Genomic DNA, 18,325 nt, shown 5'->3' on the forward strand with positions numbered 1-18,325 from the left:
GTATGAGTATATGTCACCTGGTCTTTGACCATTAGCTGGTGGCTCTCCATGACAAGCTCCAGCTTGTCCCACTTGGCCCTGAGTGAAGAGAGAGAGTCCAGCCCAGCTCCAGCCACCGCACGTAGCAAGCGGTTCTTCTCCTCAGCAAATTGGAACTGAGGTAGAATCTGTGTATAGACATGAAGCACAGTTTGTTTCAAATGACATGGTTAAATTTTAGACGGTTCCTTGTGGACTTATAGGACCAATGCTATAAATCAATCAGAAATATGACGAGACATACTGTAAAATGCATTAAGGAAGACAAAGCTTTTATTTCTTTGACAGGGAGCAAAATGTTTTACTAGGTGTATGAAAGTTAACCTTGAATTCTAAAATTACCCACAAACAAGGAAGGAAGAAATTTACAAAAAACCCTAACGAGCTGGGTTTAGGAGTGCTTGTGTCTTACTTCAGGTTTGCGGGCAAGTATCTGGTTATATTTGGCACTAGCCGCACCAATTTCCTCCATACTCTCTGGTCGAGTGGACAAGGCGTCCATTGATTCTGTCACAAAAGTTTCTATTGCTTGTGTGTGGCCTGCAAGCAAGAAGGAAGAGAATATACTTTCAAAAAAGGAAAACAGAAAAGGAAAGGGAAAGTGAGAGCAAAGGGGATATCTTAGAGCTGAAGAAATGGAAAACAAATTTTCAAAACACAGACACAAAATTGAGAAAGAGAAATAAAACAATGTTTTTTCATTGGTGAGATACACTTAATGTCTTTTATATAAAAGCATTTATTGATGCAAAGAGAGAAACAAAGTGGGGGCTTGGCTAGAGTGTTTTCGTTCTGCCACAAACATTACATACTGGAAAAAACAAGGAAAATCAAGGTGTCTGTGTTTACCTTGTATAGATTTCCTAAGTGAGAGGAGCAGCATGTCAAACAGCCTCTGAATCAGGTCATCTATGGCGGCTTTTACAGGCTCACAGTTGACGGTGATACAGTCCACTTTCTCCTGACTGACAAAGAACGGAGGCCAGTGACAGAAATGCAGTTGTTAAGTGTTACATTTGTGGTGTAAGGTCACTTTTAACTGCACAAACTGTACCCAATAAAGAAATATAATAAGTAAAACTATAAATGGATAAAGCAGGTCACTGACTCAGACAGTGAGACAAATTCTTAGTAGAGAACAGAACATAATGCCTTGGGCTTTTCTGGAGTGCATCATTTTCTAAAAGTTATGAATTTGATGTGTGATCTTTGCTGGTATGATTAAACAAACCTTCCCAAGCTGTTACAGAGAAAAACACTTCAGAGGACTCGATTAACAATTAACTTGTAACAAACAAAATCACTTAAGATATCAAAACAATCTGTGAATGACCTAGTTATATAAACAGTATATAACAATACAGTCTATACACTTTTTGCAATGTTTACTGTCCCTATGTGTAAGCATAAATATCATTTTCATTTCACCAGGTTTAATTACATTAGTTAATACGTGATGTGTACCTGGGTAAACGTTCTGACTCTTTTCCCTTGGCTTTCAGGGCTTTGAAATTTCTTTCCCAGTCCTGCACAGAACTCAAATGCTTCTCGATCAACTTCTCTAAATCAGTCTGTCCCAACACCACCCACTCCTGCACTCACGCACACACACACACGCACACAGGATCACAGTGAGGCGGGGTGCAGTGCATATTTCCTATTTTTAAAGGTGTCTATGTTAAAGGTGACAGTAACGATATCATCCATCAAGACATAGATGACTAAATAAAAAGAGAAGTAAAGAGAAGATGAGATAAAAGAGAAGTCTGGTGCGGGCGGAGGGCTTCCCCCTGCAATTTATACATGCATGATCGCAGACTAAAGGGAAAAGACAATAAACTGTTCTGTCATGGTAGTATGCAGGGGAACACAGCAGTGAAACAACAGCGCTTCAGTACAAAAAAAAAAAAAAAGAGAACAATGACTGATCCAGGTTTCATTCTTTCAAAGACAGCAATACAGTTATTCCTCAGTGCAGTGCTTCAGTGAGAAACTTGTGACAAGTGTTTCATTATTTTAAATATACGTACATATATAAAATGGTACGCTACTGAAAGAAACTAAAATCAAGTCAGAACCATGATGATGATAATACTAAAGATTTAAGTGCTGAGCCAAATAACTGATCGGAAGTTATTAAATCTCGAGTCCGAATTTGACCAGCCTCAAATCCGGTCCAGGTGTCAAAGAGTTACACAACATGCAAATTTTCTTTTTTGTACATAAAACACTATACAGAGGCTCTCTTAAAGGAAAGTTAATAACAAATCACTCTCAGAGTAATTATAAAAGTCAAAACACCTTGAACTTGTGTTGTATAGCTTCCAGGCGACTAAAGAGGTCCTCAGCCTTGCTGAAAATTGTGAGGAACCCAGACGCATTCCTGTCAATCATGATGTTGAAGATGAGCTCCTCCCCCTGGGTGCTGACCCCTCGGAACTGGTTTGGGATCGAGATGAAACGCTTCATTTCTCTAAAATAGCGTGCACGCACCTCCTCAAATGGTGGCGAGAACTGTAAGCGGCCCTGCCTGTTAACAAGAACAGGATTAAAACGATTCCACGGTTTACTCTTAAATCCACATTAATCGATGATACCCTTTTAGAAGAAAGAGGAAGTGATAGAGAGTTAGAGAAAACTGTTGATATGACCAAGGGTGAGAAGTGAGAGGTGTGGGGAAAAGTCAGTAGTTGCTGTTATTGACAAGAGAAGTTGAAAATGCAGATGCAGAGAAAATGCAGAGAAGGGAAAAAAGATGACAAGAGTTAGAGGGCAGAGAGAGAAAGCAAAACCTGGACAAGTGAAATTTTGGGCACTGACTTGAAAGTGAGATCAATGTGTATTTCTGGCAAGTTCTTGTTCAGTGCTTCCAGCCCAGTCTGATACTGGTGTTCAAGAGCTTTGTACAGCTGATGGTTCCAGTGCTGACGCCATGCCCGCATGTCATCAGACCTGAAGCCCTACAGACACAAACGCACACACACACACTTTTTATTTCCTATACAAAAAATATTTTAACTATTTATCCAGAATGATTTATCCTGAAATAAGAATGTTTTCATGCTGAAAACATGGAGACATATTTACTTCCGTATTTTAATTTTTTTTATTTACTATTATAGCCAAATCAACGCAACTATTTGTAAAAAAATATTTTATGCACAAAATAAAAATCCTATTAGGCAAAACATCTGCGACACATTCCATCCAAGACATCTCCAGTCAATACCTGAGCCTCCAGAGTGGCAAAACCAGCACGAAGCTCCTGAAGACCATCCTTCCATCGCTGCTGATGTCTCAGTAGGTCAACATTCATCAGTGTCACGACCTAAAAAATGTACCCACAGATATGGAGAAGAACAAAGAGAATAGTAAGACTTTTGCTGCTTATTCCAATTTGAGTGGGGAAGTGTTGTTGCAAAGAACTGTACTAAAGGCCAAAAATTTAAATACTGTGTCTCTGCTAGCACCTTCTCAATGAAGTCAGTGTGCCATTTTCGTAACTTCCTGTTTTCGGTGGAGAGTTTTTCAGCAGCAGCCTGCAGCTTGCCAATGTAGACTTCTAACTCTTTGGGGTTGTCCCAGGTGATCTGCAGCTTACTTCCTGTTGTCTTTGACTGAGAACGAGGATTCTTACAAAGACAAGCAGACCGATTATCTCCACGTCAAGACACAAAATTGATGGCAGGCAAATTTTCAAGGTGAACAAAGTTCACCATATATAATATATATATATATATATATATATATATATATATATATACACATATATATATATATATATATATATATATATATATATATACACACACATATATATATATATATACACACACATATATATATATATATATATATATATATATATATATATATATATATATATATATATATAAGGTACTGGCAACTCATCAACTTTGACTCTTATAACATTACACATAGAAAAGAGAATGAGTACAATTAGTATTATAAAACAATACTTTCAAATGTGTGCTGTACCTTAATGACATGCTCAAAGGCCAGGGCAAGATTTAACATCATAGGTCTCTGAGAGGGAATCATCTGCTGGTCAATGGTGTTGTAGAAATGAGCAACCTATGAAAACGGTAATATGTAACAGTACGAGCATAAAAAAAGCAATAGATATTCATAAAGATATACACAGATATACCCTGGCTACTATGTTAGGAATACATGCTCAACTGCTCTTTAACAAAAATATCTAATCAGCCAATCACATGGCACCAACTCAATGAATTTAGTCTAAGTCTGAATCTGAGCGTTTCAGAAACTGCTGATCTGCTGGGATTTTCCTTCACAACCATCTCTAGGGTTTACAGAGACTGGTCTAAAAGAGAGAAAACACCAGCAAGCAAACTAAAAAGACCTTGTCAGACTAATTCAGGAAGGCAACAGGAACTCAAATAACTATTTGTTACCACCAAGGTATGCAGAAGAGTATCTCTGAACACAAATCACACCAAACCTTATTGCTATATTGGGCTTTACTAACAGAAGAGCATTCTGCATGCCATTCCTGTCAGGTAGTAGCAGGAAACTGAAACTAAAATTCTCATGGGTTCAACAAGACTGGACAATAGAAGATTAGAAAAAGCATTCCCTGGTCTGATGAATCTCAATTTCTGCTGCAACATCCAGATGACAGAGTCAGTATTTGGTGTAAACAACATGAAAACATGGCTCTATCCTGCTTTATATCAGTGGTTCAGGCCCGTGGTGCTGGTGTAGTGGTGTGATGGTCTGAAGGATATGTTCTTGCCACACTTAGGCTCCATATTAAATACTGATCATCATTTAAATGCCATAGCCGGTTCTGCCGGAGGTTTTTTCCTATTAAAAGGGAATTCTTCCTTCCCACTGTCACCAAAGTGCTTGCTCATTTGGGGTCACCTGACCTGATTGTTGTGGGGGGTTTTTACCTTACAACATAAAGTGCCTTGAGGCAACTGCTGTTGTGATTAGGCACTTTATAAACTGTACTCAAATGGCCTCCACGATTACCAGATCTCAATCCAACAGAGCACCTTTTTTGGGCAATGGGCAAACCCAGGATGTAACTCAGGACTTCCTGCACGTAACAACTGAAGTGGCAACTGAATGTATATAAATAAATTAGGAAAGAAAAAATATTGCATGTCTTAGCTTCCGCTCTCACCTGTTTTAGGACAATGGCTTGTCTGTAGAATTTATCTGCAGTATTAGCAGCCAGTTGTATTTTGGCTGGGATGGAAAAGCCCAGGGCAGAGAGCTGCCTGACCTCCCTGAGCAGACTGACTAGTCTGTCTGAGTACTGAATCTTGAGTCTGCCATCATCATGGTCCAGCTCCATCACACGGTTACTGGCCTGAAGACTATACAGGGTGTGAGAATAGAGAAGTGCAAAATATAACATCCATTCAAGCCAATATTCGTTCCACTCTGGGTATTTTAAATGATTAAATAAAAAATACAAAAAAACAGCATACAATTGCAAAAGGATTTAATAACATTGTAGAATTGCATGCCTCTTTCAAACTTGTATATTAATGACCAACATACTCTTCTGTGATGCTTCAACTGAAGTTCTTCTTTACACTTTCATTTCTAGGATTTTGTAACCTAAGGTCAAAATATTACAGACCTGATCCCTGACTTTGGGTCAGTCAGCTCAGAAAGTATATCTCTTGACCAGTCCTCAAACTGCTCTTGTTCATAGGCCCTCAGAATCTCCAGCAGGTCATCACAGAAATGCAGGAACCCTTTGAACCCAGAGAGATCTGAAAGCAGAGCCTCAGCTAGGCGGACAGAGTCTTCCACCTATTGTAAGAATGAAAGACATGAAAATAAAATACATTTTCTTTTGACTGTCACAGAAATTATTTTGTATTTGACATATTAGAAACAAAAAAAAACTGCAAATGTAACAGTTGTTTTATAGCACTGTACAAAAGTCTTGAGCACTCTACATTTATTTATATCTTGCTTTCAAGAATGAGACTGTCTCAAAATGTTTTAAAGTGGTCTTGAGCAATTGTTCTTCAGACTTTCTGAAGTTTTTCCAAAGTTTTTCTTTAAAGATTAGCTGCTTTTTCACTCATTTTCAGTCCACTCCTTGTACCTGACCATTTTCAAAGGTTTTTTTTATGTTTTTAAGCTCCTAACACTGACCTATGACTTATTCCAGCATAAAAAAAGGCACCTAACTAAATATATAAGCCAGCATTGTGTCTACATATGGGAGAAAACTTTATTTGCTATCTTTGGGCATTTTGAGGAAACTGGGCAATTTGAGGACTTGAATATTTTAGGAAATTCAAGAAGTTGAGGCCTAAAATTATCTACAGCACATCAACAGTATCTGAAAGCCTTGTCTTTAACAAATACGAAAAAATCCAGCAAAGAGCTGACACAGGAACTGAGATATGCATCTGGACTATCAAATGACCCAAATGACTTCTGAAGGCTCATCAGAAACGGTTTCAGTGAAAGGGTGGCTGTCAAAAGGGGAACAGGAAGAAACAGCCGAAATATGCCTCATTACACAAAATTAGACTGAAAATCAGTGGCAGGTCTTATGGAGCAATTAATCCAAATTTGAAAATGCTGCTTCACATTGCTTTTCATTGTCATCAGTATGTAAGGAGGAGGCCAGGAGGTAGATATAGCAGTAAGTGTCTACAGTAATCTGTAAAAAAACAGTGGAGGCAGCATTTCATCCAGCGAGGTTGAAAATTTTGATTGAACTATGAATGCAGAAAAGTAAATGAACAAGAAATTGTTCATCATTAAAGCAAAAGTAAGTGGTACATCACCAGCTTAAACACAGTACCTCATGTAAATCTTACATTTTGTTGGCATTTACAGTGTAGGGCCATAAAAGTTCCAGTAGCAATAATTTTTGACATTAATGTCGTGTCATAACAATAAAGTTGACTGAGAGTTTTTTTTAATGTCAGGTAAATCTATGAGCTGCCACTGACAGTCTGGGTTGCTGTGGAGAAGCCTGGGTTTGGTGCTATTTGGCCAGTAAGGTAGGGTTAGGAGAGGTGTGCTCACATGTTGGTGCCATACTCTACATCGCCATTCTGGCAGCTGTAAATGAACCAGTCACCTTGTGTAGGAGCTGCCGCACCCAAACTATTTTGTTGACCACCTCAGGGAGGTTTCGGCCAATAAGAGGGCCAGACTTGTCACCAGGACTTCCATGGCAGCGTGTCTCAAAGTCAGTTTTCAGACCTGAGAAAACCAAAAGAGAAGAAGAGGGGGGGTCAGAAATCAGAAGTGACAATGTATTACCACCTAGTTTCCCAAAAGAGAGAAGACATATTAGACATATTATTTAACATATAACACTGAACTAATACCAGCATTCCTAGACACTCACCATACTGCTCTCAGGACATTCACTCTAACATCTATAGAATTTTATTGCTCTATTCAAACAAAATCCTTTCTAAATTTCTTTCTCCCAGCCTTACACAATAAAATCAGCTGTTATGGACAATAACATTGTTAAAACAACATTAATTCAGCATTCACTGTCACATAAATATACAGCATGCATAAACAGGATTTATTCAAGGTGTTTGTATTATCCTCCAGTGTTTAGACAAATCACTGTAAAGTCAAAAACTGAGAAAAATATGTATGTATGTATGTATGTATGTGTGTGTGTGTACTATGTACCCTTGTTGTCGTCTAGTAATCTCGCCAGTAGGGTCTCTCTCTCTGACTGCAGTTCTTTGCGGATGGTGGGACGTCTTATAAGCTCCTTATGTTTCAGAAATACCTGTAATAGCTGGGAAATAAATACACACTCAGGCAAATCCAGTAAGTTAACTCATCAGCACACACCCACACAATATTTCACAATCTGAGCTGAAGTGTGATGTTTCACTACCTGTTGTGGGTTGTCCTGTACATCAGCTATATAGCTCTTCAGTCTGCCAGCAACCTCCTGCTCTGATGGAGCCATTAGACGCTCAAACTGAGCCACTGCTGCTCTCCAAAGAGGCTATAAAAGCACAAAAAAATCAGAGTAAGCACTGATTGCTATTATTAATCCTCTGCACTTCATGATCACTGATGATGATCATTCCTTCTCTATCTATTCCTGTCACTGTAATTTCCTTCATTGATCAGCTTCTCAAAGTACTCTTTTCATCTTCTTAACACACTCCTGTCACTTTTAAATACATTCACAGCTCCATCTTTAACCATCCTAACCTGCTGCACATCCTTTCAAGCCAATCTAATCTTCCTTAGCACCCAGCCTTACATACAATTCACTATAAGCTTTTTCATTTACCTGTCTACTATTCTTCTTCTTCTTGACAATCCCAATTTTTCTAGGATCTCTACTTCCTGTGGAAGCTGAGAAAAGCCCATCTCCCACCATCCATTCTCACCACCTTCTACAGAGGGACTATTGAGAGCGTCCTGAGCAGCTGCATCACTGTCTAGTATGATAACTGCACAAAATTGGATCGCACTACCCTACAACGGATAGTGAGAACAGCTGAAAAGATCATTGGAGCCTCTCTTCCCTCCATCACAGACACTTATCGTAACCGCTGCATCTGCAACGCCACCGGCATTGTGGAGGACCCCACACACCCGTCACATACACTTTTCACCCTGCTGCCTTTTGGCAACAGGTACCGTAGCATTCAGGCCCTCACTGCCAGACTGCGAAACCGTTTCTTCCGCCAGGTCGTCAGACTCCTGAACACTCAGTGACTGGACTGACACACACACACACACATACCTTCATACACATCACTACCAATCACTTATCTGCAGAATCTCATACACACACGCACACCTTCATGAACCAAGTGACTTTTTGCACAATACTTAATCTTTTGCACATTTCTATTGCACTGTTGTGTCTGCACTGTTTTGTGTCTGTATCATCCTGTTCTGTTGGGTGTTGGACTGTCTTTGTTTGTTTTTTTGTTTTGTTTTTTCAATTTATGCCCATTGCACTTTATGTAATCCTCTGTTGATTGTCTGTTATATGTCATATGTAGCACCAGGGTCTTGGAGGAACGTTGTCTCGTTTCACTGTGTATTGTACCACTGCACATGGCTGGAATGACAATAAAGCCACTTGACTTGACTTTTGTTGGACAACCTCTTTCTTTGAATACTTTCCTGTGCTTCCTCATTCCACCACCTAGTGTCTTTATCTTCCTTCTTTGGTTCTGAACACACTAAATATCTTCCTGGAATTTGGTTTCTATCACCAGTTCAGCTGTACTTTCCCAGCCATCTGGTAGCACGTCTCTGCCACACAGAGCCTATTCAGTGGTAAATGTGGTTTAAACTGTGATTCTTCAGAAGTGATAAATACCAATGATTCACTTGAACTGCTACCACTCGGTCTACCACAATCCACAACAGTTGCATATAGATGACAGAAACAAGATACACAGACACGTGAAGTTCTTTATATCGAACCTCTGTATAAGGGTTGTAATGCAGAGGGTTGAGCCCAGAGAATGGTTCGAAAACACGCTCTACAGTCAGAGCCTGTTGCTTCGCTCCTGGTAGCAAACACAGCAGCTTCTCATGAACCACACGTAGAGTCACAACCTGGAAAACATAAACAGAAAAGTGTACAGTGTGCACATCAGTGTCCAATATCCATTCTCACAAGAGTCAACAATATGACTTGTGACTTCTTAGTGTAGAGTAACAAACATCCATGTTCCATCCATGGAAAACAGGGCAGATAAAATATAGTTGTCAGAAAAAAAGAAGAGGAAATAGTGGCTACATGTGTTTCAATTAATAAAACCTTTCTGAAATTAAAAACAAAAATAATCAAATACTCTATTTAATAACAGGTCTTCTTTATAAGAGACTGACAACTTATGAAATGACAAAACTTAGGCCTGAATGTATTTTAACAAGAGCTCCAAAACAATTTTTTTCTATTTATCTATTTATTTTAAGGGCCAATCTCTTTTACTGGTCTTATATTACACTTTTTTGTGTTCTGTTCTTCAGTAGAAAACATGCGAGGGAAAATTCCACCTAAATGTGACGTCTAAAAAAGTAGCAAGAAGGAAACTGATTATTAAAAGTGTGTCTGTAAGTTTCATTTAATCGCTGTATTCAAAGCAAACAACAAAGAGGTTGTGCAAGAACAAGCAAAACAAAACAAAAATTCTGCCTGTTCTCATTAAAGTAAACAAGAAGTGTTCTGGAACAGAGCCACAGTTTACTTCATTCAATCTGTTTGCGAGGCACTGCAGGGTTTCCGGGGAGTGTTTGTTTCCCTTCCAGGGGTGGGGGGCATGTCTCTTCCACACCTGAGGAAAAAATAACAAAAATAATTTAACAGGTTTCCGGGACTGAACACAAATCATCTTCATCTGGCTTTTAATTCACAAAATGAAGAAACAGTATCTGTCAAATTTTACACACTATTTCCAGCTTGAAGAAAATATATTTCTTACACCATACAGTACATTTGGAGAGTATTCACAGCGCTTCACTTGTTCCATTTTTTGTCACGTTACATCATTATTTTAAACTTGATTAAGTTCAGTTTTCACCAGAAGATTTCACAGACAACACCCCATAATGACAAAGTGAAAAAGGTTTCTGTGAAATTTTAGCTGATTTATTAAAAATGTGTAACGTGACAAAATGTAGAACAAGTGAAGCCCTGTGAATATTTTCCAAATGCACTGTTATTTTTTCTCATTTTCTGAAGCTTCCCATACCTGTCCAGTTAAATGCTCACAGGCTACAACCCACTGTTCACAGATGGCAAAACCCGTTCTCAGGTTCTCTCTCACTAATACAAATGGTTCCTCAAAGATTTTAAGACCACTCAGCTTCCTCTGGACAAATCTCCCCAGGGCCCCGCCTTGTACAGGTAGATATAAAGAAATGCAAAAAGAAGATTAAGAATACAGTTGCTACATGCATATGCATATTAAAAAAAACCCAACAATTTAAAAAAGATTTCACAGGCACATAACAGGTATATTTGGCAACATATTATCCAAAACCCAGAGACCTCGATAGTACGTCACTGCAATCTAAAGCATGTAAGCATTTTATTTTTAGCATAAAGTACGTAATTGCAGTGCGTAGCAAGTACAAAAAAGGACATTTGTTTCAGTTCCCAAAATATGGCCAATTATTACTTTGTAATATAAGGAGTAAGTAAGTACTGTCATTGGCAAATATTTTCTCTCATTTCCCCTTTTTGGTTTGTGTGTGTCTGAGAGTCCTACCGATGACATCCATGAGGCGGACCATGCGTGTCTCTGGGTAAGGGTCGTAATCAGTCTGCCTCCAAATGTCATCCAGAGCGTCCCTGCTCTGTTCCACCAGATCCATAACATCAGACATAGACAGGCTATCGAGACCATCGTATTCCTGGTGGCAACACAAAGAGATCAGTGATCATTTTTAGTTTCCTCTCGGTGTGTTAACAGCTATGTAATAGTAACAAATTACTGTTGAAAACAGCACTTATATAGTGCTAAGCTTTAAAGATTTTAAATGTCTAAATTTGTCATATTGTAAATAACATTGCTTTACCAGCTTATTTATAGAATTATTGCTTAGTACAGTAACAGAATACAGTTCTCATCTCATAGTTTAATTACCTTCCCCCCTTTGTACAAAAACTATATTTAGCATCATATAAATGTATTCATTTTTATTTGTATTCATTTTTTAAATGAGTAAGTCTTGATACATGCATTCATACCTTTTGTATTGGTTTGAAGTGCTCAGTGAAATGTTGAGATCTTTCTCTCAAACTACTCTTCTCTGCAGACTCTGAGAGATCTGCCCAGTACTGGAACTCATCGCTGGGAGTCAGGATGCCTGCAGAGTGTAAGAAATATGATGTACAATGTCTAAAAGTCATAACGTAATCAGTGATATACAAAATGATATACACATACTCGCAAGACGTTTTACCACTCATTATGCATATGATTACATCGCTCCAAAATCCAACAATTTAAAAAACTACCATAACCATTCATTAACACCCTTTCTGCTAAAATATACTCTGCAAACAATATGTGCGCATACCCAAGACATCTTCCTCTGTGCAACCCTTCTTGGCAGAAGGTTGTGTCCCAGACTGGCGAACTACTGAACCCAGACCCAGCTCCAGCTCACTCAGGAGGCCAGCCAGTTTAGGGTCAAATGCAGAACGCCAACGCTCATCCTTGAGAGAACAAAAGGAAAGTTTAAAAAAAACAAAAAGAAAAAAAAACTTTCTTTCTTAGTCTAACTACAGATAATGATTTTTCATGTAACATATCTGGAACCTCTCAATGCACAGGGACAGACTCACCTTTAGCAGTACAGGTGCGAAAACCTGTCTGACAGCCTGATAGAGGGTGTTAATGGGAGACTCCAGCATGGATGAAACCAGAAGGCTGTGATGAAGGTTATCTTCTGTGATCACTGTGGGACGCAGCTTGAAGAACACCAGCACATTCTCTCTAGTCTCCCCCACAGCTTCAATCTGTGTCAAAGGATGGAGTTGTTGTTGTTTTTTATTAAAAAGGCACTAAACCGTCAAGTCAACACATGGAAGGTAACTGTACAGAACGTCAAATAACATTTTGTTATTTGCCCCTCCAATTAGCACCTCTGTGTGAGAGACCACAGTTCAGAGCCAGAAAAAGGTGCCCACCCTAGGTTGGAAATTAGTTTCTGCCTCAAGTGGAGAAGTTCAAGTATATCGGATGTTGTTCACAAGTGAGGGGAGAGTGGAGCAGGACACTGACAGGCAGACTAATCAAACCATCTAGAGAGGGATGTCTAACATCTCTACTTCTGCTGCCTCTTTGATGAACACCCAGATAAGTTGGAGAAAGTGAATCATGTATAAAAAAAAACAAACCCAAATCAATTTCTTTGTTAAGTTGATATTTAGAGATATAAATATTAATTGCATTAATATATTTATTGATAATTCATTTTTAAATATGGATTAGATTGAAAGATGTTATAGATTTAAACACTGCATCAGTTCAACAACTATCGATGTGTAATGTGACCCTTTTAATAACTTTTTTTTTTTTTAAAGAAAACTTACCTTATTTGATAAGCGAAGGTCATTGTCATGTCTGCTGACAGATAAGACAAATTCATTTCCATCATCTAAGAAGTTATTGAGCTCTGGGCTGTCAGTCAGTGATGATGATGGCTTTAATCCATAGAAGTTTCCAGTTGTGGTCAGAATAAACTTCTTGCGGACATCATCTGAACCATGTGGCATCTTTCTGCTGGAACTAAAATACTGGCAGCAAGAAAGCAAAGACATCCAAATGTAGGGATAAATAATTGTAAAGGAATGCGTCTTTAAAGAGTAAACACAATTGTATTGCTTATCAAGCATAGATCTTGAGACTAAATAAAAAAATAACAATAATTAAAAGTAACCATAACGAGCGGCTTTGATATACATGGTTATTCAGGATAATCTCGCCTTTTTGCTGTTTTATCCAGCAAGAAATATGCCTTAATATCAAATACTATCAAACTAAATTTCTATTTGAACAGCCTACCGTTGGTAAACCCACGAAACCTTTTACATTCACTGGTTCAGTGTCCAGCTAGAGGTTATTGGGTAGTATTTAGAGTCGCTGAACTGACCCAGTGCTGACATCCCTGCTAAATTAGTAGCTGTTTTTGCGCTGAAACATCGTTAGCACATCAAACCACTAGCTTTTTTCGTTTTGTTTAAAATCAGACTTATGCCTGGAAAGCAGCAGTACCAGGTTGTGGCAAAGGAATGGCCACGGGCAGAGTAAACCATCAGCTAATAGCTAACACTAGCCTTGCCTGTGTAGATTAAAGTGCAGTGCATCAGTTCGCTGGCTCACTTTCGGCGCACAGTCAAGCTACAGAATATCTGGTTTCATACCGTTATGTCTCGAAAAGAAACCAAACTCCGAAAGCTTCTGAATGCTTAATCCATGGTTTGAAGTTTTAGCAAAATTGCCCCTCTCAGTTTGTAAGGGAGTTCGTCAATGCTAGTGTCGTTGCCAGGTAACAACGACGAGATTTTGTTTCACGTGACACAGCTATTCCTACGTAGTTTTTATGCGGCATTTACGTATGCGGCCACATTAAATTAAATGTTTGTTTTGCTTTGTTTTACCACATAGAAATGTTAGAATGCAATAGTATTTATTGCCTTGTTACTTTAATAGTAGAGTAGTATATACTTGCGATTCGGCTACTGTTTCAACGGCGACATTCCGGAAGCTACGAAAGCAGATTTAGATTTTCAAACTAAAAGATCTTATCAATCCGTGAAGCGAACTGAGCGAAACCGCGAGGGCAGAAAAAGTGTAGGTTTTATATTAGCATTAGGAAATGGTCAGGTAGCCTACTGTGAGCCAGTGTGAGTTGCTGAGGTAAGAAACCTTAAATAAGCATGCTTCTGTGTAAGAATAATGTTGCAAAGGATTCAAAACAATAATGACGCGTTTGTTTATCTTATTTAGTAAAGAAAGTGGGACATTGTAGACGTTAGGTGTATGCTGCCCCCCCCCCCCCCTCCACGTTTGCTGTGTGCTTTCATTTTCACACAATTTAATTTAAGAACAATGTAAGTAAGCTGTGTTAACTGAATCAGTATTGTTTTATCTAATGTGGTTAGCTTCTTCTTTAAGACAAAGATTCCCTGCCAGACATAAATTACTCATCCTAGACTGACCATTTTCGGTCTTGGATAAGGAACTCATACTTGTAAACATGGCAAAAACCACTTCACAAATAGGGATTCCCTTCTGTAAGTAGTTTCGTTTCTTTCACTGACTCTGCGTTGATTCATTTGGCACACACTGTGCTCATATCGCGTTGCGCATTTACATCATGAATGAAGATATTGTTATATATGAAAGTAAGTATGTTACAAAATTGCAAACTTATCTTTAATGCTGAGAAGCTAGTAACACTGACAATCAAATCTGTGGTCACACATTTCTCAAATCACTGTCTAAAGCAATCTTTTCCGTTATACGAGTTCAAGTCAATTTTGTGTTCAGTCTTCAATCACTCAGTTACTAATACAGCACGTGCAAAGACCCTAAAGTGGGACTGATGAATCAGGGTGGCAAGAGAGGAACTGTGATACTATATGAGGATGTCAAGAATGACAAAGAAATATGTGAGTGTGGTACAGGACATATATGAGGACAGAGAGATAGTGGTGAGTGCCACAATATAAGTGACACATTGGTTTAAAGTGGGGATGGGACTACATCAAGGGCAGCTCTGAGCCCTTTCTTGTTTGTAGTAATGATGGACAGGTTGACATACACTACCAGTCAAAAGTTTGGACACACCTTCTAATTTAATGTTTTTTCTTTATTCTCATGGCTATTTACATTATAGATTCTCACTAAAGGCATCAAAACTATGAATGAATGAATACTGAATTTTGTAGTAAACCAAAAAAGTGTGAAATAACTCAAAACATGTTTTATATTTTAGATTCTTCAAAACCGCCACCCTTTGCTTTGATTGCAGCTTTGAGTACTGGCATTCTCTCGATGAGCTTCATGAGGTAGTCACCTGAAATGGTTTTCCAACAGTTTTGAGGGAGTTCCCAGAGATGCTGAGCACTTGTTGACCCTTTTGCCTTCACTCTGTGGTCCATCTCATCCCAAACCATCTCGATCAGGTTTAGGTCAGGTGAATGTGGAGGTCAGACTATCTGGCGCAGCACTCCATCACTCTCCTTCTTGGTCAAATAGCCCTTACACAGCCTGGTGTGTTTGGGGTCATTGTCCTGTTGAAAAATAAATGATGGTCCAACTGAACACAAAGCGGATGGGATGGCATGTTACTGCAGGATGCTGTGTTAGCCATGCTGGTTCAGTGTTCCTCAATTTTGAATAAATCTCCAACAGTGCTACCAGCAAAGAACCCCCACACCTGCTCCTCCATGCTTCATGGTGGGAACCATGCATATAGAGATCATCTGTTCATCTTTTCTGCGTTGCACAAAGACATGGTGGATGGAACCAAAGATCTCAAATTTGGACTCATTAGATCACTTCTGCACAACACAAATGATGGTCCCAAGCCCATTAAGAAGGCAAGAAATTCCACAAATGAACCCTGACAAGGCCCACCTGTGAAGTGAAAACCATTTTAGATGACTACATCATGAAGCTCATTGAGAGAAGGGCAAGGGTTTGCAGTATCGTCAACAAAGCAAAGGGTGGTTACTGTCAAGAATCTAACATATAAGACATTTTTAGAGTTATCTTTTTTTTCTTTGCTGCATAATTCCATATATCTTGCTTCATATATTATCTTCATTATCTGATATCATCAGTATGCATCTACAATGTAGAAAGTAGTAAAAATAAAGAAAAAAACATTAAATGAGAAGGTGTGTCCAAACATTTGATTAGTAGTGTATGAGGTCAGATGAGATCAAGCAGGGGTCTTTGTGAACTATGATGTTTGCAGATGACATCGTTATACGTAGTGAGAATAGGGAGCAGGTGGAAGAGAATCTGGAGAGGGGGAGGCATGTGCTGGAGAGAAGACAAATGAAAGTCAGTAGAAGCAAGGCTGATTACATGTATGTGAATGAGAGAGAGACAGGTGGAAAGGTGGATCAAAATAGCAAAAGTAGATGAGTTTAAATACCTGGGGTCAGCCATCCAGTGCACAAGACGGGTGAAAAAGTGAGTGCAGACAGGGTGTGGCTGGAGATGAGTGTCAGGGGTGATTTGTGACAGAAGGATAGCAGCAAGAGTGAAAGAGAAGGTTTACAAGAGGGCAGTGAGACCTGCTGTGACGTTTGGTTCGGAGAGGTGGCACTTACAAAAAGACAAGAGGCAGAGCTGAAGGTGGCAGAATTGAAATTGTTTTTCATTTTCATTGTGAATGAACTGAATGTACAGGATTAGAAATGAGTATATCAGTGGGACAGCTCGGGCTGAGCGGTCTGGTTAGAGAGGCAAGGCTGAGATGGTTTGGACAGGTGCAGAGGAGGGAAAGTCGATATATTGGATAAAGGATGCTGAATATTGAGCTGCCAGGCAGGAGAAGAAAAAAAGAATGCCACATAAAAGATTAATGGATTTAGTGATGGAGGTTGGTGTGACAGACGAGGATGCTAGAGATGGGGTGAGATGGAATTAGATGATCTGACTTGGACTGGTAGAAATGTGTAAATCGTGGTCATCATTTTTTTAGGCAGTATAAGCACATTTAAATGGCTTATACTGTTGCCATAAACATGCAGCTTTATGCAGGGACGCCTGTAAAATTATTTTAACAGAGATATTCAGCCTTTGCTTGGTGTGAGGGGAGTTTCACACATGGTACGAGCTGATTTGTTTAATGTCTTGTTTCAAATCTTAGAGCCTTTCCTCCCACATAGTGCTCATTGCCAGCACGTTTCTTTTTCACCAAGCAAGTAAGACAAAGTTTCAAGGTAGTATGTAGAAGATCTTGATATGAAAGTTGTAAGAAAAATGTATTTTGTATTTTATGTGCATTAAATAATATTCCTTTTCATTAAAGGTTTGTCATCTAAATGTTAAATGAAAAGCATAAGGATGAGTCATTTACAAACAATACTGCAGTTTCTTAAATTTTCCCTGGATACATTAAAAAATTCCCACATTATCTGATAAATCTTTTCCACATTGTTTCGTTATTAAATCCGAGTATATTTGCCAGGTGCTGTGGAGAATTCTTTTCTCTAAATGGGTGTGTCAGTGACCTCATGGCCTCGTGAGAAATTGCCGGCCCATCTTGGGTATTCCCCCTATTCCTCGCAGCTAGACACTCCCCCTTTTAACCGAGGCCACTCTAACCAACGTGTTTTGAAAAGGTCAATGCAAAGGAAAACAGAACTTTTACAAGAAACATCCCAAATAATTTCGTATGAACAAAATTTTTATTGAGCTAAAGGTCACTTGAAGGGAAATGCTTTGTGTGTAAATCTTTATCATTTACATGTTAAATTAAACAATAACCTTTCTAATACACTAGAAATGAGAAAATTGTCCACCTGGAAATGTCATATATGGGGAAATAATCAACTAATAATTGTGTCATCAGACACATTGTAATTATTTAACAAGAAAAACAAAAGAAGTTCTAGAAAAGTTGGCAAGAATTCAAAAAAACATAATGTCAATGTGAAACACTTTGTGGTTAGTCAAAGAGATGATATGAAAAATCAGAGGTGGGCGTGTACTGTACACTCACAGGTCACTGCCTGTAATAAAACGTCAAAAGCCACAGAGAAAGTCCA

General features: G+C 38.8%; 1 protein-coding gene across 4 annotated transcripts in view; it reads right to left on the bottom strand.

Annotated features, from left to right (window-relative positions):
- Positions 1–14,378, bottom strand: part of dync2h1 (dynein cytoplasmic 2 heavy chain 1) — a 126,423-nt gene extending 112,045 nt beyond the window's left edge. For 3 of the 4 annotated variants that reach the window (XM_080289271.1, XM_080289272.1, XM_080289269.1), the window contains exons 1-23: positions 13,958–14,196; positions 13,127–13,330; positions 12,377–12,550; positions 12,109–12,247; positions 11,777–11,895; positions 11,295–11,439; positions 10,776–10,921; positions 10,272–10,358; positions 9,502–9,636; positions 7,940–8,053; positions 7,726–7,837; positions 7,151–7,275; positions 5,681–5,856; positions 5,216–5,411; positions 4,039–4,134; positions 3,510–3,671; positions 3,269–3,367; positions 2,860–2,999; positions 2,341–2,569; positions 1,504–1,631; positions 889–1,004; positions 452–579; positions 18–167 (exon numbers count right to left, since the gene is read on the bottom strand). In XM_080289271.1, coding sequence (XP_080145397.1) covers positions 18–167; positions 452–579; positions 889–1,004; positions 1,504–1,631; positions 2,341–2,569; positions 2,860–2,999; positions 3,269–3,367; positions 3,510–3,671; positions 4,039–4,134; positions 5,216–5,411; positions 5,681–5,856; positions 7,151–7,275; positions 7,726–7,837; positions 7,940–8,053; positions 9,502–9,636; positions 10,272–10,358; positions 10,776–10,921; positions 11,295–11,439; positions 11,777–11,895; positions 12,109–12,247; positions 12,377–12,550; positions 13,127–13,309 — 3,099 coding nt within the window. In that variant the 5' untranslated portion in view covers positions 13,310–13,330; positions 13,958–14,196. Of the gene's footprint in view, positions 1–17; positions 168–451; positions 580–888; positions 1,005–1,503; positions 1,632–2,340; positions 2,570–2,859; positions 3,000–3,268; positions 3,368–3,509; positions 3,672–4,038; positions 4,135–5,215; positions 5,412–5,680; positions 5,857–7,150; positions 7,276–7,725; positions 7,838–7,939; positions 8,054–9,501; positions 9,637–10,271; positions 10,359–10,775; positions 10,922–11,294; positions 11,440–11,776; positions 11,896–12,108; positions 12,248–12,376; positions 12,551–13,126; positions 13,331–13,957; positions 14,197–14,261 lie in introns of those variants that run through there. The other variant, XM_080289270.1, reaches the window with a different exon arrangement.
- Between the last annotated feature and the right edge of the window lie 3,947 nt (positions 14,379–18,325).

This window comes from Astatotilapia calliptera, chromosome 14 (genome assembly GCF_964374335.1).
Source record: "Astatotilapia calliptera chromosome 14, fAstCal68.1, whole genome shotgun sequence".
NCBI lineage: Eukaryota > Metazoa > Chordata > Actinopteri > Cichliformes > Cichlidae > Astatotilapia > Astatotilapia calliptera.